General features: G+C 41.9%; 2 protein-coding genes across 4 annotated transcripts; one reads left to right on the top strand and one right to left on the bottom strand.

Moving 5' to 3' along the window:
• Window positions 1–1,379: 1,379 nt before the first annotated feature.
• wfs1a (Wolfram syndrome 1a (wolframin)) lies at window positions 1,380–12,284 on the bottom strand. Of its 2 annotated transcripts, none has more exons than XM_008276026.1 (12): window positions 12,135–12,284; window positions 11,078–11,635; window positions 9,277–9,356; window positions 7,860–8,004; window positions 7,613–7,786; window positions 7,279–7,356; window positions 7,056–7,195; window positions 6,791–6,925; window positions 6,397–6,642; window positions 5,526–5,804; window positions 4,694–4,857; window positions 1,380–4,198 (listed from the first exon to the last, which is right to left on the bottom strand). In XM_008276026.1, the coding sequence occupies exons 2-12, from the start codon at window positions 11,628–11,630 to the stop codon at window positions 3,007–3,009; spliced, it is 3,186 nt and encodes a 1,061-aa protein (XP_008274248.1). In that variant the 5' UTR covers window positions 11,631–11,635; window positions 12,135–12,284; the 3' UTR covers window positions 1,380–3,006. The 2 variants fall into 2 exon arrangements, with proteins under 2 accessions (XP_008274248.1, XP_008274247.1); XM_008276025.1 differs by having other exon boundaries at window positions 12,139–12,284.
• Window positions 12,285–14,463: 2,179 nt separating this feature from the next.
• On the top strand, window positions 14,464–23,846 carry crmp1 (collapsin response mediator protein 1). Of its 2 annotated transcripts, none has more exons than XM_008276023.1 (14): window positions 14,464–14,814; window positions 16,630–16,718; window positions 16,917–17,101; window positions 17,214–17,378; window positions 17,884–17,945; window positions 18,065–18,145; window positions 18,871–18,939; window positions 19,022–19,142; window positions 19,272–19,428; window positions 20,888–21,029; window positions 21,123–21,293; window positions 22,560–22,739; window positions 23,477–23,642; window positions 23,755–23,846. In XM_008276023.1, exons 1-14 carry the CDS (start codon window positions 14,464–14,466, stop codon window positions 23,844–23,846), a joined length of 2,031 nt encoding a protein of 676 aa, XP_008274245.1. The 2 variants fall into 2 exon arrangements, with proteins under 2 accessions (XP_008274245.1, XP_008274246.1); XM_008276024.1 differs by lacking the exon at window positions 14,464–14,814 and adding an exon at window positions 15,601–15,648.
• Window positions 23,847–24,417: the final 571 nt, after the last annotated feature.

Here is a 24,417-nt window from a genome sequence, read left to right as displayed (position 1 = left end):
CATAGAGAGTGTGAATTGTGCACCAAACGACACTTCCGGTTTTGTTGTGTATATTAGGCCTGCGTTGGCTTTTGATTGCTGCATCAAGGTAATTTCCAGTCTAAAATCTACACACTCACACGGTAAATCATCGCAGACAGTGTGTTAGTGTTGAATTCTCTCACATATGCTCAAAATTGAGGCTGATTGGCGATCACATGAAATAGACAAAAGTTTAATTGCTGTTAAGCGTGCTAATTTAAAATGAGCGTCGTTCATTTTATAAAGCAGAAGCACATTTTGATAAGGGATCTTAACAATCAGGAAAACGTTGGATTCTAAGCACATTGCTCATCAATGAGACCTCTGATTCAGCCAATCAAAGTTGTAATGACTAAATTGTGTCCAGTGTGATTGAAGGCCAGAGGTTTATCATCAGTGCAATAGCTCATTACGTACATTGCGGGGAAGGTCTTGAACTTAGAAACAATAACGTCATGTGAATTTATCATGTCACAGGCTCCTAAATGTCATTATACCGTATACCTCACAGTGCCACATGCTACTCTGGGGTGCGACACTGAAAGCCTAGGATGTACAGTAGTAAGGTGATGTCTGTGCTGGACTGAATTGTGTGACAAGATTTGATTGTTTACAGTGAAGTACTTTGTTTTCAAGTGACCTTGGCCCTGATGGGATTATTGTAAGTGGTCTGGATGTGTACTGTAGCAGGTGGAGAAGCAGAATCAGTGCAGAGGTGGAACGTATCAAGTCCCTTTGCACTTCTTCAAAATTTGAAATGATCAACAATAGTTCACTGTGTAAACCGCAAACCCCAAGAAAAGATGAAATTGTAATCATATCTGTTGCACTTGTCTACTTTGTAGTTACTTTTCACCTCCTTTTGGTTTCCAAATTCGCAGACAATCACAGTCTGTGGACACGTGGGCTTTCTTATAGCATCTATGTTTTGGTCTTCACTGTCAGCCAGTGCTGCTGAATGCAGACACAATCTTGCACCAATTGGTCGAACAACGTGTAGAACAGAACAAAAATCCATTACGATGACAAACCCACAAGAAAAACGGTTTACATAGTGACAGACCACCTAAAACATTATACAAGCTCCATGGCTCAGCCCTCCAGTGGTGAACTGTAGTTTTAGAACAAGTCAGTTGTAATCGCATCATAACCACCACCACATACAACCACTGAGAGGATTTGTGTTCGGGAGCACAGCAGCAGCATGTTGCCATTACTCAATGCTACTAGTGTGTATATCTATCATACTTTAAAAAAGAAAAAAGAAATCTAACAATACAAAAACATAACTCAAATGAGGTGAATGAAAGGAATGTGCATTAATAAAATAAGATGAAATCAGACAGAAATGTGTTGGATCTTGTTATGTCTGCCTGCATTTAATAGATCACCTTATTTTCTCATCACTAAAATCATTTCTGACTATTAGTCTGGATACAACCTTTCAGTCAAGCACTTTAATATTAACTGACACCCAAGTAGCTCCATCACTAGATACAAAGACACTCACATTCACAGTATACGGACTCAACAATCAGCAATTGTCCTTCACAAGTACTTTATGGTTACAGTTTAACAGCGTGTAGAAGTAAGAAGATTTTCATGCACTGCCAGTGGTACTGTCCTGTAAAGAACAAGTATCTCAATGAAAATCAACCTCGTTTTTTTTACCCTTCTTTTTTTTAGATAGTAAGAATTTAATCATAATTGTTTTGTATATTTAGAATATACAAGAAGAAATGTATTTTAACTATCTATCCTCATTTAAAAAATCCTGAATCACTTAATTTGGAGATACATTATTTTTAATTTAACAGCTGACACTTATTTAGTCAACATAAATGTCTCTACACTAGCCATTTAAAAGGCCCCCTGTAAATCACCTCAATTTTAATATTTCCACCACCAACCCATATCGCTATGGAATGAACATGACAATTTTTTTTTGTTGGCAATATAAGACCTAGTAATGTGAGGACTAGTGATTTACTCGAAAATCAATCTTTACTTAACTGACATGATGTGTGGTTTGACCAAACACTATAACTTGTGGCACTTTGGTGTGAGAGTGTGTAATACAAAATGCAACTACAGCTACAGGGAAAAAGTCTGCAGGTTTACTGTAAACCTAAAACAAAAGATCAATGTTTTATGTTGGCTCACTAAAAATAATTTTATGTAAATTGGAGCTCCGACCCTCAATTAAAAATAGAACTAAGACCAGAAAGCTTTAAGACCAGAAAGCAAAATATTGGCCAATAGCGTGTGCCAAAAATAAATATTCTGCCTCACAATGTATGTCATTAACACCTATAAATAAATAGGTAAATATGCATTTAAATATGTAAAAACACACAAAGGTACACATACCGTACATGCAAACATAGTCGCCATACACATAAGATTTTCCGAAATACAAAAGCAGCAACATAGTTTGATCAAAAAAAATAATAATAATTTACTCAGGTAATATAATATTTCTAACAAATGTTATATAATTTATATTATCATCATCATTACTACTATCTCTAGTATTCAGAGGTGGTCAGCACCCAGCATTAGCTTCCCTGCATATAATTTGGGACCATCATAATTTGGCACATTTTCATTTTTAGTCATCACAGTACTGGAAAAGTATATATTTTTCACTATAAATACCAAAAAAAAAAAAGACTTTTAAAATCTCACAGACTTTGCTCTAGCAAAAGTTCTGACCATCCTTGAACCGCTGTACAGGAACTGAAACAGTAAAATCTTTGTAAACTCATGCACTAACAATAAGAACTATCAAAAATACTGAAACATTTTTCAGAAATGATCACTTTCTTGAAATGTCAGTATATAAATAAGAGCTGGAGATCCACAGATCAATTTGTAAACAATAATATAAGTTACATTTGTAACCACATCACCAAAAAAAAGCAAACATCCTGAAGCGATTCAAGTAATTATCATTACTTTAGTGCCCCTGGCTTGTTTTTCTTCTCAGGCAGTGATTTTTGCTGACAGAAACGGAGAAAAGAAGAAATCAAATGCAAACTTCAGGGCTCTCATCGTGGTACGTCTCCAGTCTCTCTCTATCTTCACCTGCCTGCCTCCAGTCAGCAGTGAGGAAACACAGTCCAGGCAGTGGATGGCCTTCAGCTCAAAGGCCGGAGCTCTGGCTCCCAGACGGCCCTCCAGCTTGGTGCTGAACTCCACCATATTACCAGGGCTCAGATTTAGCAGAACCTGTCTGAACTCATGGCTGGCCATTAAGATTATATCCCTGGCTGGGTCCTCTGTCTCTGCACTTCCGTCCCGGATCATCCCCACTGTCACCTCAAATCTGTAGCTGTCAAAGCGTTTGATATGGCATGTGTGTTTGGCCAGAACCTTGATCTGACACAACTCTTCCTCCTCCTGCATTCGAAGCAGCACGGGCAGTGAAACAGTTGCCGATGCAGAACTGGCTGCCGCACCTGCAGCTGTCAGGTTTGCAACCGTAGCATTCTTTGGCTCACATTTGGGATACGTCTCACCGTACAGGCAGCGCAACCAGTCGCCCATAAACACCGGCAACATGTTGATGACAGACTGCGCCCCGTTTTCTGTCTCTGCCACACGAACATGCTTGAAGCGCCCAGCCCAGGTGACTCGGTGACCGTGCAGGTGGCTACAAAAGATCTGTGTTTGGGCCATGCCTTTGCTTTCCCAAGAAGGAGGCCCACAAGCTTGGCTGTACTGGTTCCAGGTCAGGGTGGAGTTATACACCTTCTGTCCCTCTGCGTGGTACACATAGATGGAGAACAACAGGATCACCATGGAGATGCAGAGTAAGATGAGTTTGACCGGGCCGCGGTGCGTGAATGAGCGGAAGACATCCAGAATAGACATGCTGAACCGCGTCCAGAGCCGCAGGGTGACGGGGATTGCGCAGACCACCAAGGTCACGATCACCTTTGTCAGTTCCAGCTCAAGGAACCACTTGAAGATCTGGATGAAGAGCATGGTGGCAAGACCGAACGCCAGAACGGGCAGCGCAAACAGGAAGAGGAAGTAAGCCACACAGGTGCGGATCAGACCCACTGGAGACGAATTCTGGAGGAGCACCACTGAGAACTCGCACCACATGAAGCACACGAGGTACGGAACCAAGAAGCAGTAAATCCCCCGGAAACCACGCATCCTCGCCATGCTGAGGGACGAGAGAGACGGACAGGTGAGGAAAAAGGGTTGCTTTAAGTGTCACAGGAATACTGACACTTATTTTTATTGTGTTACAAATGACCAGTACAGTCGTCTTCAACTTTATTCATACCCTCCCATTAAAGAAGGAAAAAAGACAGCTGTCACTGCAATAAGTTGAAATTGACAAAAGTAATAATAAATAAAAATTTAATGAAAATCATGACATTGCTTTTGAATTGTGGTTCAACAAAAATATACTCATAAACTAATATTTTGTTGAGGCAATCACTGGAACCGTTTTTTTTGTTTTTTTAATTTACTCTTTTCAACCACAATTTAAAAGTAGTGTCTTTTTTCAATAAATTATAATTTAGCACATTTTTATTCATTATTACTTTTTTCAGTTTCTAGATATTTGAGTGACTATTGTGAATTTTGCCTTTTCTTTAATGGAAGGGTATGAATAAATTTGAGGACGACTTTATGTCCAAACTCTGCTCACCTGAAGAACAGGTAGAACAGGTAAAGGTACAACAGGCAAGGGAGACTGAGCTTCAGCACCACAGACTCCCCGAGTGGCAGAGTAGAGAAGGTGTGTCCCAGTAAACGAAGCACCGCCATGTGCTCCGGCAGGAATTGGGTCAGGCAACACAGAGACGAGGCTACCTGGAATGAAAAAAAGTGCATCGATAAAGTTAATTTTAAACCTTCGAATTTCTACCTTAAAGTAATATCCTGATTATATTTGTGAAGAAATGACTGCTGTTTTTGTATCTCATTAAAAAGCATTAAAATTGTGCTCATTTTTGCAAGATATAGATTTACAAGCTGTTTGCTGTGTAAGATTCCAGTTGTGATGGCAATAATGTAAAACACAACAACATTTTGCTGAGAAAGCGCCACCTTTGTCCGTTTTAAGAGACAGTGTATGACATGGCTGGTTAACAATCAAACGTGTGAACATTGAGAAAATCAGGAACTTTAACTACATGCACTTTACGACAGGCTATGCCTTGAAAGCACTTTACTGATATAGTAGCACTTTAGGGTAGGTTTAACCCAGTCTGAATAAATCTTATCATCATAGTCTTTGTTTTACTATTGTTGTTTTTGTTTGTTTTTTTTCTCTTTCTTTTTTGGTTCATAAGTCTGTATCCCTGTATGTTTTTCTTCTTTGTGTGGGACAACGGATGGAAATTAGCCTTGTGCTAAATCTGGCATATTTACCACAACCTTGTGTAAACCATTGACATTGTATGTTCATTAATATGCACTGTACCGTCCAAATAAATAAATAAAGACTTATGCACCCTCTAATCGCTCATGTTACAGACCTCTATGGCCATTGCCCGCCGTGCATATGTAGCAGCAGTTGGGCTGAGGCTCCGGAAGCTGACGGCGGTGAAGAAGACAGCCACAGTGGAGAGCTCGGAGCAGGGGATCCAGTTCTTATCAGCGACGGGGAAGGAGAAAATGACGAAGAAGACGGAGAGGATAAAGTAGAGGTATGGTTCGAGGTTGTTCCAGCCAAAGTTTGTCTCTGCCTGCTCCACATCGAGGCCAGGCTCAAAACGTGTCAGCAGAGAAGTCAGGGCACTGAAGTTCTCCCAAGTCTGGGAAACAAACAAAATGTTGCTCCGTCAAAAAGAGGAAAGGTGTTGCAGATTTAAGGTGCAGTTTAGAAAAGTAAATGCAGCAGCATTTTAACATCCACTAATCACTGTGACCTATTTTGAAACCTAATTATACTTATTTCATATGTGCATAATCAGCATGGTGGCTTTTCTGCAGTATTTGATTTGGTTACAGTTGGTCTGGTTTTATTATTTCAAAATAGGCTTTATGATTGTACGGAATGTCACTATATGACTAAAACTTTTCACTACCAAAAGAACCAATGCTACCATAATGCTACAAGAGGCCGAAAACAAATCAGTAATCATTTTCTTGGCAAAGCAAAAGTGAAAACAACATGCGGAAACAGCAACTGAATTCAGTAATTTACTGGAATAATTTTAATGACAGTAGTAACACTTTTAGATACTTTGATGTATACAGTTGCAATAATTACATACTATACTCTAATTAATGCGTACGTTATATAAAATAGGTCTTAAGAAGCTAAAACATGCTCAGACTGAGAACTACTACTGGCCATAATATGCTGAGAAAATGACTAAATAAAAAACAAAAGTAAAATCTCACCTTGCTGCTCTGGAAAACACGCAGAGTGCAGATGATCATGGAGATGAAGGAGAGGTAGAAGACAAGCAGAGGGATGACAAAGGCAAACAAGTCCACTGTCAGATTGCTGATGATGAAGAAGAAAATAAGTGCATTGACGTGTTGCGTGGGGATGACGGTGCTCAGCCACTGGACTCCAGCCCGCGATGCCCAGTCGACCAGGTGCTCCTTCATCTCTACAACAGCATGCAATGGGTACTGCAGCATCTGAAGGGAAAAGAGACAGAGATGAAGGCGGGCAGAGATGAACAACATGCAAAAAGTTTTTGTTTTTTTTAAATAAATGAAACATAGAAATGGCTTAAATGTTAAACTATTCCCTGTGACATATTGAACTGTGATCAGACGAGGATACCATTAGACGTGATTTCACGTCCATGGCCTTTTGAATGGCACCGGTCTGCTTGGTGTCCAGCATCATCCCACCTCCGAAACTCCAAGAACTTCTGTGGGACTTCTTGAATCCTGATGGGATAAGCTCTGTCTTGTGCTTTAAAAAACACAAACACATTCATGGCCTCACATATGTACTACATGAAGTGTTGCAGCTGAGAGCACAAGTGACTGTGTGTACTTATGATGACAGATCATCTCTATTTTTGCTAACTGGGTCTTTTTACCTCCCCGCCATGATCATGCGGTGCAAGGCTTTCTGTTTTGGCTGTGACCTGGTTGCCACTTTGGGGACTAGAGGGGACAATGCCTTGTGCGTACTTTTTTGTCATCTCAACAAAGTCATCCAGGTCCACCAGCTGTCTGGCTAAGAGGACGCAAAGCAGACGGTTATAAAAATGGATACACAATATTTTCAGTCTCTCCCTCTCACTTTAACTGAATACCTACATTCACTGCTGACCATGCTTTCCAGCACTTTCTGGGTCTGGCCTGAAGTCGGGGCAGGAATCCTGCTTGCAGTGCCACCTGTTGGTGAGAAACAACCACAGCACCAATGAGTTCTAAACATTTCCCTGGAGGCCTGCGTGTCATGTGATACTGCTCACTGTGACAGCTGCAAACACTGAAATCACAACAGGGAATATATGATATTTTTGACAGCAGAGGCTACGGCATCACAACATGCTGCAGCGTTCTGGGTCGCCTGTAGAACACCAGGCAGGATTGTTGTCACAATGCAAGAAGTACTTGAAGTGTCATTGATTGTGTCACTGCCTCCTACCCGGCACTGCGTGGACTTGGCTGACATTTTCCAGCATCTCAGACACAGCCACCTTCTTCTTCCTGTCTGGGTTGAGCTTCCAGTACATCATCATGGCCGCTTTGCGTACTGCCAGCTCAAACTTACTCTCTGTTGACAACTTGCGAACGTCAGCCTCATTCTCCGGAGTGATTCCTAGCAGGACGTGACAGACAGTTTAGAACTATAAATATAAACACATGCTTATCATGGATTCTGTAACATTCACCTTTTTTCTGGATCCAGCAGCGCTGCAGGAGTCTCGCTGCACCCTTTCTTCCCTGTTTAGCTGCTTGAATCAACCAATTAACAGCCAGACAATTATTCAATTCTGTGTCCTTCTCTTCGGCAAGAATCAAGTAGTGCTGACCCAACTGAAACACAGTGAAGAAGCAAAATAATGTCAATTAAATCAGCTTTTGTGACGACGTACTTAAAGAACAATCGGACATACAATGCATTTTAATTTTGCATGCAAGTATTTGTTACATAACATAATCTAGTGAAAAAAAATGATAAAAATACACATGAAAATCCTTCACTTTTTTTTGCATTAGCCCAGTTCTGCAAAACTGGATTGTATTTGTGGTGTTTACAGCATTAAAAAAGTATTATTCAACAGAAACTTTTATTTCCAGAAACAGCCCCATTACTGTGGATAATCCTCAAGGGTCAGTGGATTTAAAGGGACTGTTGCACGTGACTGGTAGAAAGCCGATTCAGTCAAAACTGCTCATCGTGAAGTTCTCATAATGTACTGACTACAGAACCCATAATTCCTTGTTTCTGCAGCCATCACTGTCCCTTTTCTACCTAAATGACATAAGCAGCAGATGCGCCAGTGGCATATCAAGTGACTGTTTTCTAATCTTAACCGTCATTTCATTACTTCCTACATTCAAAGTTAGTATCATATATATCTATTTGTAGGGGATGACATGTTTTTTTTTTTTAAATTAGAAGTGGTCCTGCATTAGTATCACATGTTCCTGTGTCTATTTTACCACCAGTAATATAATCCCATACACCTGCTTTACTGGCATTAATTTTTTAAAACGTATTTTGTCAGAACACCTAAATACTAATAATGATCAAATAAGCTACACTCATGCTATAACAATGAACACAAAACCTCCGATTTACTGTGATACATGATTGGAAAGCCTGACCCAATCCCCCCTGCATGTGTTCTGTATCCAACAACTGCACTGATGTGGTCACATGTTTGGACATGCTCTCTTATACACACACCCGGTGCTTATTTGGGCGATTGGTTATGTGCAAATGCATGACATGTAGCAAGAGAAAGTTACAGCTACACAAGCAGCCGCCGAGGAATTTACCCTTTCAGAGCTGGTGGGTCTTAAATATAAAGTCTTCACCTCTAGCCCCCTCCCCTTGTATTTGTGTGATATCAGACAAGAGATTTTTAACATAATTTGCATAAATTCAGTACATGCTGCAATACACTGTAATAGTCTTCTTAATGGTTTGTGAGTATAATAGTATATTGGCGTATTACACTGAATTCCCGGGATCATCTTCCAAGAGGCCAAAAATAGAAACACGCTCACAACCAGACTGAGTCAACCAGCAGGAGTGAAAACAATGCCAAGTGCCTGTCTGAGCATGTTGCTTTCACTCACTCTGTGCTGAGCTCTGGCATCGCCGGCTTTGGCCTTCCCCTCGATCTGCTCCACAGACAAATCCTCCTCTGGTTCTCCATCTGGAGGAGAGAGGACAAGGTGTGAGATGTATTTAACACATATATCAATCTCAATCAATCAATAACCTCTGTCTGAATCAGTAGATTGCATAAGACTCAAAAATTTGTGTTCACAGCGATCCCAGCAAAGATTGCATTTCTTCTAACTTGAGCACAACAAAAAGTCAAAGGTAGTAGATGTGAAAGTGTGAGCATGTTAAGCACGTCTGCCTCTGTCTGCCCACACACATATCATTTGACAAGACCCCCTAGCTCCAGTGGCAACATGCTCAGCTCCTCCGTCACACCAGTACTTGTCAATTGCATGTTTCACAACTTTTACTGTTTCCCCCTGTGTCCTTTAAGCAAAGGGGTGCAGCTTCTTCACCTGCAGCCTCTATTTCAAATGTCACAGTTTCACATGCTCATCATAAATCTCCTACTGGGGAAGCCGACATGTTGGTTTCACTTCCAGCTGCTCTGAAATGTAATATCAGTGAAGTATCACAAAGTTTAAACGAGAGATGAATGGTGTCAGTTTAACTCAAGAATTTAAGAATAACAAACATGGCCATTTTTATAAAAACAGCAACATACTCAAATTAAGATTAAATTAAGTTATAGAATCAACAACTAAGCAGACATACTAGCAGCTGTGTAAGTGGTAGTTTGAGCTAAAGAAATGCTGCATGCTAACATGGTCACAAACACAACAGCATGCTGTTTTGCATTTAGACTGTTCACTATGTTTGATTGCAAACATTTACTAAACAACACCAAATAAAAAGTACAGCTAAGATTAATGTAAATGTTAGTAGCTTGGCAGGCAGTCATAAATCAGCATACGTGACAAATGACATGTGGACCTGGTGGTGGTGCATTATGAACGTCACCACGAGGACAAACAATTTTTAATTCATCCTGAAGGGGACATGAATTTGTGCATCAGTGGCAATCCAGTCAACAACTGTCAAGACGTTTCACTAAAAACCACAAGCATGAACCTAATGTTACACCTAATGTTGACAAATGATGTGGGGTCACCAAAGTCATTAAGATTGATTACCTGGTCACCATAGATATGTGTATCAAATTTGATTGCAATACATTTATTAGTCATGAATGTTAAACAGCAACTTGGAGTAAAATGTTTTTATTCTTGTCATAGTTGATGAGACATTTTAGTCTAGAAGCTAGAATGGCTAAAAAGGTATGTGTTGCACTTGTGGAAATAGAGAAGGCCTTTAGTTGCAACACTGTATGTCTGCATGTTTACCACTCCTCACCCACCAGTCACAGTAACAATGTGTTGAATGCAGAGAATTTTCTCTTTCATCTCTGAGATTTCCACACACACACAAAACAGGCACAGAGTAAAACCAGCAGGGACCTCGATGTGCTACCTACTAATAATAACAGCATGTTATAGCATTCTTAATAATTCATTTGCTTTGTTTATTTCACTATTGTTGTGCTTTACTTTGCAGAAATGGAAGCCAAGTTGCTTTATAGCGTAGAATTTAAATGAGGAGACAAAGTCAGCTGAAGTGATTCCTATTCTGGCCAAGAGTGATGTTTGTCTCAGGGCTCAGTTACTCTGCTGCACATGGAAAGACATACCAAAACATAGCACAAGGCTTATCGCCTCAGCACAGCAATGAGTCCTTGGTCTGTCACTGTGGTGTCAGTGTCATTAAAACTCATGTCATTTAATCCCAAACTCAAAATGAAGGCATTCTTACCATCCTCATCTTCGTTGGCATCCTCTTCCTCTGCTTTTCTTAGTCTTTCCTGCATTATTACCTTCTTGGCCATGGAAGCAAAGGTGCGTTTCGTAGGGGGAGTGGAAGAAGATGCGGAAGCTGTAGTGGGGGAAGGAGGAGGTGAATCTGTGCTACAGGATGATGCAAAGGAGGCAGATTTGAGCTTGGAAAAGGATGGAGTTTTGGGGATTTGAGGGGTAGAGGCGTTGGAAGAGGTTGCGAGCGGTGTTTTGTTTGGGGCAGGGACGGGAGGTTTAGTTGAAACAGTTGTAGATGTGGTTTTAGGAGATAAAGGTTTCTCTAAAGATGTAGGGGAATCCATCGGTTTAGGATGTGTGGATGGTGGAGAAGAAGGTTTTTTGGATTCTGGAGAGGATGGAGATTTGTTTTGCTGGGAGGGAGCAGCAGAGTGGCTACTGGAGACAGGCGAGGGAGGAATCTGTCCTGGGGAGGGATGAGAGGGTCCATCCAGGATGGGACGTGACCTCTGGGTGGTGACAGCTGAGGGTGTTGATGGTAAATCTTTCTCCATCTTTCCTGGAAAAATAAAGGGAGTGAGTAATATATCATAAGCCAATGACCATCAGGAAAATAGTCAAGATAATTACAAATAGTGAGTCATGAGTGAAGATGCAGCTGGACAGTGAACTCTGTGAACTCTCTGGAGGATCCTTTCCCCCCAATCTTTACAACTAAAATATGACACCTTCCTTGTAAAAAGAGAGTTTTGACAGGGAATTAAACATTTAGTTTAATCCTGTACTAAACAAAGTGTGGGGTGGGGGCATTTTGTAACAGTTTAACTACTTATCTCGCAAAAGCATGCAAGTAAATAACATAAAATATGATATAACATGAAATCAGTTATGGAAATACTCCAGTTATTCAGAATTACAGCATCCTGTCAGAACATGGCATGGCGTTTCTCTCGTCCTGCCCATGCAGACACTGCATGCCCAGTAAATTACCCAACGCCTAACTTGCACCAACACAGCACTCAGCAAAAAGAAATATACATTAAAGAAACTTTACTCACGTACCAGATGAGCAGATTCCTTCAGGACACAAAACAGAAAAAGTCTTTTGACTTTAAACGTTGTGCGTATATTCCATATTGGAGTTTATTCCGGACCCAACAGCTCCGCGAAACTGGAGACGCACACTTGCTGCCGTCAAACTCAGTTCTATAAACAACGTCTCAACTTTACGACCCGCCCACTTCAAACAGGCTCTTCATTATAGGGAGAAGTACACGTCCATCAAAACGCCTGCCTCACCTGATTGGTTAGTGGCGCGTCTCTGCTTTGTAAACCTGGAAGGTGCTGTTTTGCAAAAGATTTTAATACAATGTGTGGCCCCTTGGAAGACTGTTATAATTCAGTGCTAAAGAAATGTAAAAATATTTCAAAATAAAAGCTCTAAAGCCGTAGGTTAGTGATGCACAGTGGGGCTGCATGTGCTGCAGAGTGATCTCTCTGTTTAAGCAGATTATGAGGTTCCAGGTCTGAAGCTATGTAGGTCTGCACTTAATCGAGTGTGTCTCTCTTCCATATGGCACCAGTCGGCAACAAGACTGACCACTGAGATGCCAGTGGGTCTAATAATAAGGTGACACTACAAATGCCTAAAAAAATAAATAAATCATCTGTGTGAATAATGCATGATGATCCAGGGAGTATTATGAATTTCTGCTGGATGCAAATAATACAGGGATGAAATTTCATCTACATCCTGCATTGAATTCACTTTCATCAGATGTAAATTCCAACTTGAAGCTTTTTGTTTCTGAGCAGCAACACGTAGCTTGACAACCAGTGATCAGTGATAAAAAAAAAATACATAGATAGATAGATAGATAGATAGATAGATAGATAGATAGATAGATAGATAAATACATAGATACATAGATACATAGATAGATAAGACATATATGTAAGAAAATAGTACTGTTCTGCTTTCAAAATAAGAGTTGCAGCTAACGAATATTTTCATTGTAGTTTAATCTGTGTGTACTTTTTTCGATTAATCAATTAGTTGGTTGGTTTATAAACTATCAGAAAATAGCGGAAAATGTTTCCCAGAACACAAGATGACCTCCTCAAATGTCCTGTTTTGACCACAACCCAAGGGATAGAAAGATGTTTAAATTATTGTAATAGAGGAGTACATAAACCAGAAAATATTCACATTTAAGAAACTAGAATCAGAGAATTTTGACTTTATTTTCCCTAAAAAAGATACTTTAATTGATTAATTGTGGCTTCCCTATTTATTCCCTCATTAAATGCACGGATCTATAAAGTCATTATGTGTCATATTTTAGTAAATTAACATCAAGTACCTGCAGCTAAATATAAATTAAGTGATGATCCATTAAGCTTCATATCTTGATCATTTCTGAACAGTGAGAACAGGATTTGTCCATTTGTTCCCCTTATTAGTACAACATACTAAAAATAGTAATAACTAGAATAATACAGTGTGCTCTAAAGGCCATTTTTCACATGTGTTTTTTTCGTAACGTATTCTGCACAGTGTGTGTTTATGTGCACTGAGGGATCAGACTCTGATGTGTTGCTGCTGTGTTTCATGCTTCATGTCTCCGGTGGGAACTGTCCACCTGCTAGAGTACTGAAAGACAGTAGCTCCACAGCTTCTCTCTCTCTTTCGCCCTTTCCAACAATCCCTACGGACCATGTGAAGGACAATCTGTTGATGTCTGGCACAAGATTCTAGTCCTGAGCCTCGGCGCACATCAGTAAACACGCCATGAGCAGAGCCCACAGGTCAGACTCTGGCCAGTGGAAATAAAAAGCACTTTAAGAATCCAGTGGGCAGCCTGATCCGAGAGGCAGGCAGCTCTCAGCGAAGCCCAGTGTCTTACATTAGTGTGTCACAACAGCAGTCAACCCCGGAGGCACACGGACCATTTGCGTGTCTCCCCCCAGATGTGGGTTAAAAGATGACACATGCTGGTTTAATCCGCAGATGGTGTGACCTCTTCACACACAACCCCCCACATCAAGAGACAAGACACAAAGGGGCACAGAAACCCCACGTTTGTTCTCGTTTCATTCGCGTATTTTCTGGGTGTGGTTACTACCTCTTACAGCATTGCTTCACTTCAAAATTAGTGCACACTGACACGCCACCAGCCCTGTCAAAACTGGAGCACTGCATCATGGAGGAATTCTAGGTTGCCCGAAGAGAGCTGCTTCTCACAGTTCACAGCATCGAACGAGTGCGCCTGCCTGGAGAGGCGTGACTGTGACCCGGTTAGACGTAAAAAAAACAAAAAAACAAGCAAAGCTGTCTCAGTCGCTTCACATTTGGGGGAAGACTGAGCCTCCCAGAGGAAAGCCGCGATGTCTGATTGCAGAAGGCAGTGGAACCGAGAGGATGAGCTACCGGTCTACCTGGCGGGACCGATCACCACTGGGCCGAACCAGAGGAAGAGCTTCGGGATGTTTAGCTCCGTGGAAGGCGCGTTTGAGAGCAAGACCATAGACTTCGATAATTACGCGGTGGGGAGGAAAGGAAGCCGCACCCCGAGGAGCGGGAGCCAGGAGAGGCTGCTGGACACCGGTGACCCCGTCGGTAAGACGTCCAGCGAGGCCCGGGAGGGGTCACTGACCAACTCACCCGAGGATACAGAGGACGCACGGACCGGTGTGGAGGTCAGATTCTCATCGGTAAAGGAAGGCTCAGATGGGAAGGTAAGAATGATGAGGGTGCTCCTTGGTTCATCTGCTTATCTTTTCAATAAATGTCATTTATATGCTGCGTTACGAGCAGCAGTAGACGCCCAGCTGGTGGAAAACTGTCATCTCACTTTGAGAAAGAACAGAAATTATTATTTTCACTGACAAAAGTGACATAAATATTTACATTCATATTTCTACTGTGTGGGCTTATTTTGGAAAGCCTGAGCTGTCTCCTGAATAATTTCTGACAAATGCTCCAGTCTGCATAAATGATGAAGTTGTGTGCTGCATTGCAGTTTGCCTATTTGGGTTTGCGTGTAGCTCAAACCAAATTCTTCAAAAGACGCAAAAGAAGCCTGTGTGCGCGGTGACATGATTCCTTCTGTGGTGCTGATCTGGACAGCGACTCTCAGTCTCCCCGCGCCGTATTGTTGTTGTGTTCTCACGTGAGCTGTTGAACCTATGTGTGTGTGTTGGGAGGTGTGAGGGCGCTACACTCCACATAGCTGCCGCTTCACCATCTTTGTCTTGCGCCGGGAACACCACCGGGCAGACGCACGCTTTCCGCAAGCGCGCACGCAAAGTACCGTCACCTGTCTTTCGCTGTGCGCGCTCCACGCAACCTGACGCAGCCGTGCGGCGGCGGATTCATCGCTCTCCGTCTCTCTCACACGGAAACAATACTCAACTCGTATCGGGGGGGAGACAAAAGGGGCGCAGAGAGCAGCGCAGGGCGCCGGAGTCATCGAGATCGGCTTCTGAGTTGAGAGCCGGAGGGGCCAGAGCGACGGAGAGAGGATGTCTGGGAGCGGTTTCCAGGGAAAGAACAGCATCCCCCATCTGACGGTAAGAGACCCGGCCTGGTCAACCGACAACCGGAGGAGCTCTCTTCTATGCAAATCCCTGCTCCACACGCCAACACAAAGGGGATTAAATTCTTACTGAAGAGCAAAGTGCAGACGGCCTTCTCATGTTGCTCCTGTGTGAAATCGCAACCCGAAGAGAGGTGACAGTTGTCTGTCTTGTGTGTCAAAGCGAGCGCGTACTCTCGCTCCTGGTGTAGTGGACAGTGTTGTGTAATCTCGTCGCTTGTCACAGGGATTAACTCGGTTGACGTGACGGTTGAATCAGGAATCGCACAAAAAACAATTGCTTGCTTTTACCAGCATGGAGGTTTGAGATTAGATTTGTGTGAACTCTTTTCAGCTATACTGAAACGTGCATTCTGCATAATACATTGTGTGGTATCAGAATAATATCAAATTAACCCAAGGTCAACTACAGCTGAGCATCTAATTTCAGGGTTAAACCAATGCATCAGAAGGTGTGCATATTGTCCCTTTTATGTAAACATCCTTATGGCTGAAGACGCTGAGATTTCAGCAAGCTGTCAGCTATCATCATGTGAAACCGTGGATGATCACTGGTTACCATGGAGACCTAACATCTTCCTAATGCTGTTGCCAGGCACCCTACATGGTGGTGGAGGGTGTGGACACATGGTGGTCTGACAAAAGCGTGCTTGTTTCAGCACTGGGGCTTCTAAATATTAAGTATTTGATTTTAATCTAAAAAAAAAAAAAAAAAGATTCTACATGCAGTTAAGTAAAAGAAGATGACAGCTAATATTAATTTCACTGAGGCCCCACCCATGCACGGCACTTGTGTGACAATGCATTTCTGTCAACCCTCCACTGCACGATGTCAATACAGCTATAAGGTCATGCATTACATAAGTGATTGTGCAATATACCAAAATGTCAGGCCTAAATTCAACCCCTCATCTCCCTCCCTCCTCTTATTTCTTCCTGTAATTCTCCACTGCAGAATGAAAGGCTGCTGATTAAAGGAGGGCGAGTGGTCAATGATGACCAGTCTTTCTATGCAGACGTCTACATTGAGGATGGGCTCATCAAGTGCGTATGTCAAGAACTGCACAGACATAAAAAATCCACCAAATAATTTGTAGTCACAATTTATACTTTATACTCTCCTCTCTCTCCACTCACATCTCTATATATTTTCCTGCTCTACATCTTTTCTGATTATCTCCTCCTTATTTCTGCCTTTCTCCTCCCATCCTTTTGTCTCTTCGTGTGTCTGGTCTTTGGCAGGCAGGTGGGGGAGAATCTGGTCGTTCCAGGGGGGGTGATGGTGATTGAGGCCAATGGCCGCATGGTAATACCAGGGGGTATAGATGTCAACACCTGTCTGATGAAGCCCTTCCTGGGCACGCAGCCTGTTGATGATTTCCTGCAGGGCACCAAGGCTGCACTCGCCGGGGGCACCACCATGATCAGTGAGTGCATGTGCTTAAACACATGCAGTGCATTTCAGTTACAGTTTAAGTGCTGCAAAATAGTCGTCACATTTTTTTTGCATCCTAACTTTTGGCCCTTCTTGCCTTTCAGTCGACCACGTGACCCCTCAGCCTGAGGACAGTCTGCTGGAGGCATTTGAGTGCTGGCAGGAGGCTGCAGATAAAAAGGCCTGCTGCGATTACTCTCTGCATGTCGACATCCCCCAGTGGAATGAGACTGTCAAAGACGAGTTGGAGCTGCTCGTGCAGGAGAAAGGTAAACCAGTTTTCCTGTGCTTCTATAACATTTCAGAGATGCTGTAATTGCTGTAATTCTTGTTTCAATCCCTCGTTTGGACACATTTCACAAGAACAATAGGGACCGATTTAGAAACAATTTGGCCAAGTGCTGAATCCTCTTATAGTGAAGCACAGGGGAGAAGCATTGTTCCTATTATGATGCTGTCATGGTGGCGGAGAACAAATTTTGCTTGTAATCTGTTTTAAGTAAAAACAAATGTTTTTTTCTTTTGGGGCAGCTGCACAGTAATTCACCGTCTGAGCCAAGGCAGCTGCTTGTGTGACCAATTTCTTTGAAAACGAAGTTGGATTGTATTATTTGGAGCAGATGTCAGATGTAAACATGCATTGCATTGTACATGAGACAAGGTTGTTACTCAGTTTTTGTATTTTGCTCACAATTTGTCTTTATAATTCTGAGTTTCCGTTTATTCTGTTGCTGTGTTTTGAAGCCATTTGTTCTTTCTTTCTGCTGTTGCCAGGTATCAACTCCTTTCAAGTGTACATGGCTTATAAGGATATGTACCAGATGACAGACTCCCAGGTGTGATTCACAGCCACTAATTGCAACAATCACTAATACTGCATTAGTTTTCCTAATGCAAATGTGTAAATTTTTAACTTTTAATCTCTCTTTTGCTTTTTTACCCATCATTTTTACAGCTGTATGAGGCTTTCTCCTTTCTGAAGCAGTTGGGTGTTGTGGTATTAGTTCATGCTGAAAACGGAGACCTGATTGCTCAGGTAAGTGCTACAATTCTGTACCTTTACAGTTCCCTCTAACCTGCACTGCAGCTAAGAGATATTCTTGTTACATAACTCTCAGGAAGAGAAGAGAGATGGAGGATTAATGCTGCTGCTGCTGCAGCTGCTTAGGATGACAGGTTTATCTAAGGCTACCATTACTGTTGACTGTTATTATAGTAATGATGATGATGTAATGGTGATTAAGATGGTATGGGTGAAGGTGCTGATAATGCCGGCAGCAGTGATGACAAGTATTAGTCGTGGTCATGGAGACGGTAGTCCAGATTAAGGGGAACAATTATGGCAGAAGTCATGATGTATGTGAAGATAAATTAGAGTAATGAATGATAATGAGGGTGCTGATGAATGATAATGAGGTACTTGTTAACCCAACTGTAATGGAAATAGGGAGGTGGGTGATGAAAAACTATACCAACTCTATAGAGAGCTCACAGTGATGTAAAACACAAGGAAGGAGGTCAATGTCTGGTTTTTATCTTAATTTCTCTGTTCTGTCAGAAGCACAGTAACTGAGGCCAGCATGAACTCCCCATGATGCACTGGCGCACTACGATTACAGTGCATACCTTTATATTTTGATAGTGTGACAGGCCATGAGATATTTCACTGTACCACCCAGAGTCACTAAAACATGACTTGACAGGTGCTGTATATAATGCTGCAAGCAGATAATTCTGAAGCATTTTTAATTTGTGTTTTAGGAACAAAAAAAAATCCTGGGAATGGGAATAACCGGCCCTGAAGGCCACCCTCTGAGTCGTCCTGAAGAGGTAATTGTCGCACACCCTCACTATTAATCAGTTTGTCTATCATTTTAAGATTTTAACCCTTCTTTATTCCTTTTCGATGCAGTTGGAGGCTGAGGCGGTGTTCCGTGCCATCACTCTTGGTAACCGTGTGAACTGTCCGGTCTACATCACAAAGGTGATGAGCAAGAGTGCAGCCGACACTATCACTCAGGCTCGGAGGAAAGGTCAGCCACTGTCGCTTTCTATTCCTTCTCTTACTTTTGTTCACCAGGTGCTTCATCATATATAGATCTTCTCTGGGTTTCAGTTTCTTTTTAGTCGGAAGTTTACTGTTCTGCTATCATCCTACACAGGTTCTGTAGTTTTTGGGGAGCCAATTACGGCTAGCCTGGCCACTGATGGCTCTCACTACTGGAGCAAAAATTGGGCAAAGGCGGCTGCTTATGTGACATCTCCACCTCTGAGTCCTGACCCAACAACTCCAGACCATCTCCACACACTGCTGGCCTGGTACGTCTCAAGTTTAAATGTCTTTTAATGCAAGATCCCAGTGCTTCCCCAAAATAAATTATCTTTAATGAAGTCTGACACAACATGTAGCCTGCAGTATCCTTCCTAAACACTAAAACATGTAAAAAGTTTTCTAATTAATGCAGAGTGAGGGCAGATCAAGTTCTTAATTTAGCTATAACCTCTGCGCAATGTGAAATGCAAATCAGCCAAATGACACCAAAGCAGACACCTGCGAGCATCTGACTCTTGCTGTTTACCCTCACATATTTGTTTAGTATTCATGCCACAAACAACTGTTAGTGTAACGTACAATGTCAGATGAGCCTCAGTTGAAAAGAAAAACAGATGGAGAGAAGGTGAAAGTGTATGAAGAGAAGCAGGGAAGGAAAAAAAGCGAAGGTGAGGGACACTTAATTATAGATAAAGGACTTTATAATCATTGAGAAAGCACTTTAACTGGGTTTAAAGTATGTGATAATAGTATGTTGAGTTATAATCCCTGTGTATCATAGAGAGGGATGAAGGGCTCCACACAAAACCCGCCTCACTTCTCACCTCAAACACACACACACACACACCCTCACATGCACATAATGCACAAAACTTACAGCTGTACACTTTTGACTGGCCCCGATTCCATAAATAGCACAGGAACTAGAATCCTTCATCATCTGTTGCCTTGGCTACCGAGTGGCTCCCTCCTCCTCCTCCTCCTCTCTTCTTCTACCTTTCGTGTGCAACCTCCAGCTTCTAAAGGCGGGTCCATGCTGTCACGCCGGTGGTGTGATACTGCTGTTGTACCGAAGCCTCTCTTGAAACAACAGGGTGTATTTTTAGGTTCTTTTTTAGCGACGTGAACAAAAGAAAAACCACTTCTTCGTGGTTTTAAGTGAGGCCCATTATTTCCATAATAAGCACTCTGCTGGCATTAAGGTGATGATCTCTCAGCTCACTATCACAGAGTAATTACTGTAATTAACCAAAGAATAAAAGGCCTTATATCAGAAATGACTGTAATCAAAGCTCTCTATCAGTCAGATTCAGCCTCTTGTATATTAAAAGGGTAAAGTGAGTGCATGGATTGCTGGCTTTTTGATAATGCGGTGGAGCTCTATGTTGTCTAGGAAATGCTTTAGGGACTGGTAGCTACTGCAGCTGTGTTGCACCATTCTGACTAGTCTAGCAGGCTGGTTTTCTGCCCCAGGCCTCTACATGACTTGTACTTTAACTAACGTGCTCAATGAGGACACCTGGTGGCTAATTGTAGAAACTTCTGTCTTTGTGTTTATGAGCATTTTTTTAAAGCTGATTTTGCAGTCATTTTTACAGCCTGAATTCCCTCCATTCAGTAGTTCCCCACATTTCAAAACTCTGCAGGAAACATCCAAGTATTTTGCAGGTTATTCACTGCACTGTTGAGGATATGCTTATGATTTCATTTTATTTTTTGATACAGCGGTGACCTCCAGGTGGTGGGCAGTTCTCACTGTGCGTACAGCACTTCACAGAAAGCAATTGGAAGAGACGACTTCACCTTGATCCCAGAGGGAACCAATGGAGTGGAGGAAAGAATGGGCTTTGTCTGGGACAAGGCCGTGGTGAGCAATGACGGCATGTGTGGCGTTTTGTATCTTTTGTGTACCTGTGAGTTTTTGTGCACCATCCTAAACATCCATTTGTTTGTCTCCTAGGCCATGGGGAAGATGGATGAGAACCAGTTTGTGGCAGTCACGTCTACCAATGCTGCTAAAATCTTCAATCTGTACCCGCGTAAGGGCAGGATAGCCGTGGGCTCTGACGCTGACATCGTCATCTGGGACCCTGACAGAGTCAAAACCATCACTGCCAAACTCCAGCAGTCGGTGAGGACAATAAGAAAAGAAGAAAAAAGAAATAGGGCAGAGGGAAAGGAAAGATCATGAGAGAAAACATGGGGATTAGTAAATCAGCTGTGGAGGGAGCAGAACCAATGAACAAAAAGGGGGGCGGGGAGAAAGACTGCACGGAGGAAGGGTTCATGGGAGACAGTTAAGTGTGAAATAGGATAAAAAACAAATGAAAGCTCATAGGAGGTTAAGAGAAACCTGAAATGTACTTTGAAGTTAGTTCAGTCAAGCCTTTGTGCACTATGATGCCATATTGCATACAGGTGCAGTGAACACAATGCATGCATTACGTTATATATTAAAGCTCCTTAAAGGATGCTGGTATGTTATGCAATTTCTCATTTACCTCAAGTGATATATTTTGTTTTGGCTCAGATTTGAAATTTGATACATTTTACCAAGTGTGAAATCAAAACTTTCTTCTCTGTTGAAACAATGATGGTAAGAGGAACTTCACATTGCAGAAATGACACAAAATCCTTTGAAAATGACATTGAAAAAGAGCCATCCTTCAACAGAAAGTAGCTTCAGTAAAAGTGTTCACACTCTGGACTGTGGATTATCAGGACATGGTTGTTCTAATCCTTTGAGCACCACAATTGAACCTCCCTTTTAATTTGGACTGCAGCAGAAATCACATCGAGAGACTATGAAAGCTTTTACAAATAACAGCAAAACTATCTGCATAACAAGATACCACTAAAGGTAAATGAGGAAATATATCAAATTTTGGCAAAACTGACCATTTAAATTTCAAGATAAATGATGTATTTCAATTCAGGAGAAAGGCATCAAAGGTGAAATTTTGCCTTGAGAAATGTGACACAATACTGTGACAATATTTGACAGTAGTTAATGTATTCAGTCTGTTCTGCCAGTCTCAAAGGGGCCTAATCCTGACTGGTGCCGGCTTTAGGTTATAATCCCCCTTCACCCCACACCCATTCTGTGCTACCATCTCTGTACCCATCCCCCTTATTCACACTGTCGCTCCCTGTATATGCCCCAAGCCTCCCATTTATTCATCCCCCATCTTCCCAAATGCAGCATTTTGCTGCATCTATTAAGGCCTTTTGATAAAATGCTTGCTCAAATAGCACAGCGGGCCTCAGCAGTGCAGGGTATCAGTGCTCTAAAAGTGGATGCTGTAGAGCAGGAAATCAAAGAACTCTCTTGTGTTCCTTCTATTTATTTCCTCTTCTCCACCTTTCTTTGTCTTGTTCACTCTCCTTCTCTGCACAGGCTTCAGAATACAACATCTTTGAGGGTCTGGAGTGTCGTGGAGGTCCGGCGCTGGTGTTGAGTCAAGGTCGGGTAGTTTATGAAGACGGCAAGCTGCAGACTCAGCAGGGCACCGGTCGATTTATTCCGCGCAAGCCCTTCCCTGACTATGCTTACCAGCGTGTAAAGTTCAGGAATCAGGTAAAGTATGCAAAATGGTTTAAAAAATGTTTCTGAGGCAGTATCGTAAATGAGACATTTCAGAAATGTGTTTCTCTACATTTCTCTTCTCTGCATGCTTTCTCTACTTTGCCCGCTCTTGCTGGCCTCAACATTTCTTCGAAATACCTAAAATATATATATATATCCTGAAAAAAAACGCTGGCCTCCGAGTCATATGAAAAATTGAAGAAGTCTCAGTTGCCAGAGTTTTGTAGTTCCCCCCTTTAGCTTCCAACGTGGTCAGAATACACATCGTCTATAGAAACTATTCACCCCCTTTGGAAGTTTTCCTCTTTTATTGTGTTTTAACATTAAATCATGGTCAATTTAACTTTTTTTTTCTTTTTTTTCTGCAAGAATTTACAAGAAAGACACTTTCATGTCAAAGTAAAACAGATTTCTTGAAAGTAATGTCAACTATTTAATAATAGAAAACATAAAGTAAGTGACTTCATAAGTATTCTTCACTATTTCTTGACCCTTATGGACAAAACAATTCATCATTTTATCGAAAGAGGAAAAAGAATACACAGCTTAATTGATTACATAAATAATCATTAATTGCAGCCATAATTCTCTCACTGTTTCCACTGGGGATGATTCACGCAAAATATACAAATGAGCCAATTAGTCCTGTATCATCCTGACTAATGGGCTATTTGTTTCTAAAGAATGACTAATAGGTTTGCTCGTGTCTCTGTGTATTTTCCATCCAGGTAAAGAGCAAACAGGGCGTTACTCGTGGGATATATGACGGCCCTGTGTATGACGTTGTTCCTACACCCAAATACATCACTCCTGCGCCGTCCGCCAAAACTTCCCCCACCTCTCACCAGCCACCACCAATACGCAATCTTCACCAGTCCAACTTCAGCCTATCAGGTAACAGGAAAAAAACACGTTCTGAAATCTAGCAAACTCTAAATATCCACATCTTATGGATAACAGAGATGTAAAGGTGCAATACTAATATTAATAAATCTTTACTTCTCAGGTGCACAGATTGATGACAACATCCCTCGTCGCTCTGGCCACCGCATTGTAGCACCCCCTGGTGGTCGCTCCAACATCACCAGCCTTGGCTGAATGCTTGACTTTGTGCACAAAGTGTGGCTGGTGTGGGGTTTCAAATCTCAAGTGTGTGCGAGTGTATGTGTATGACTGAGAGTGTGAGCACACTGGCATGAATGAAAACCTTTGTATTTTTTTTGGTACAATGGTGACACACTCTTTTTAGAGCATTATGATTTTATTCGTTTGGCACGGTCACTCAGAATAAGGCACACTGATACTTCCAATACAAATATGAGTGTGATTTACAATCAAGCAAAAACTCACACACAAACACACACATACACACACACAGATCTGGTGTTGGACCCCCTCCAAGCATCCAAACGTGACCCCTGTGTTATTCCATAAAGTTGTACTTTCCTTCCCCATGAGCATGACTTCCCACTTCTTCTTCTTCTTCTTCACCTCCCACGTTTTACTGTTTGGGTCCGCTCAGACATGGTGCTCCTTTCCACCAATCCGGTGGACAGATGAAGAAATAATTTTTTTTTTTTCTGGTTTCAACATCTCAGCAATATTTGTTTCAATGTGGCTCAAGTGGATGGGTTATACATATTGCATGGAGACGTCTTTAGATGTTGCA

This window comes from Stegastes partitus, unplaced genomic scaffold, assembly GCF_000690725.1.
Source record: "Stegastes partitus isolate 25-593 unplaced genomic scaffold, Stegastes_partitus-1.0.2 Scaffold63, whole genome shotgun sequence".
Taxonomy (NCBI): domain Eukaryota; kingdom Metazoa; phylum Chordata; class Actinopteri; family Pomacentridae; genus Stegastes; species Stegastes partitus.
This window is presented reverse-complemented; position numbering and strand designations above follow the sequence as displayed.

Bases quoted from the DNA above. Each gene is read 5' to 3' on its own strand.
- wfs1a (XM_008276026.1), bottom strand. From the start codon at position 11,630: ATGGAGAAAGATTTACCATCAACACCCTCAGCTGTCACCACCCAGAGG. The intron at 5,805-6,396 runs GTGAGATTTTAC...TTTGTTTCCCAG, and splicing joins GTGTTTTCCAGAGCAGCAAG to ACTTGGGAGAACTTCAGTGC. The intron at 4,858-5,525 runs GTCTGTAACATG...TTTTCATTCCAG, and splicing joins GGCGGGCAATGGCCATAGAG to GTAGCCTCGTCTCTGTGTTG.
- crmp1 (XM_008276023.1), top strand. From the start codon at position 14,464: ATGTCTGATTGCAGAAGGCAGTGGAACCGAGAGGATGAGCTACCGGTC. The intron at 16,719-16,916 runs GTGCGTATGTCA...GGTCTTTGGCAG, and splicing joins ATTGAGGATGGGCTCATCAA to GCAGGTGGGGGAGAATCTGG. The intron at 17,102-17,213 runs GTGAGTGCATGT...CTTGCCTTTCAG, and splicing joins CGGGGGCACCACCATGATCA to TCGACCACGTGACCCCTCAG.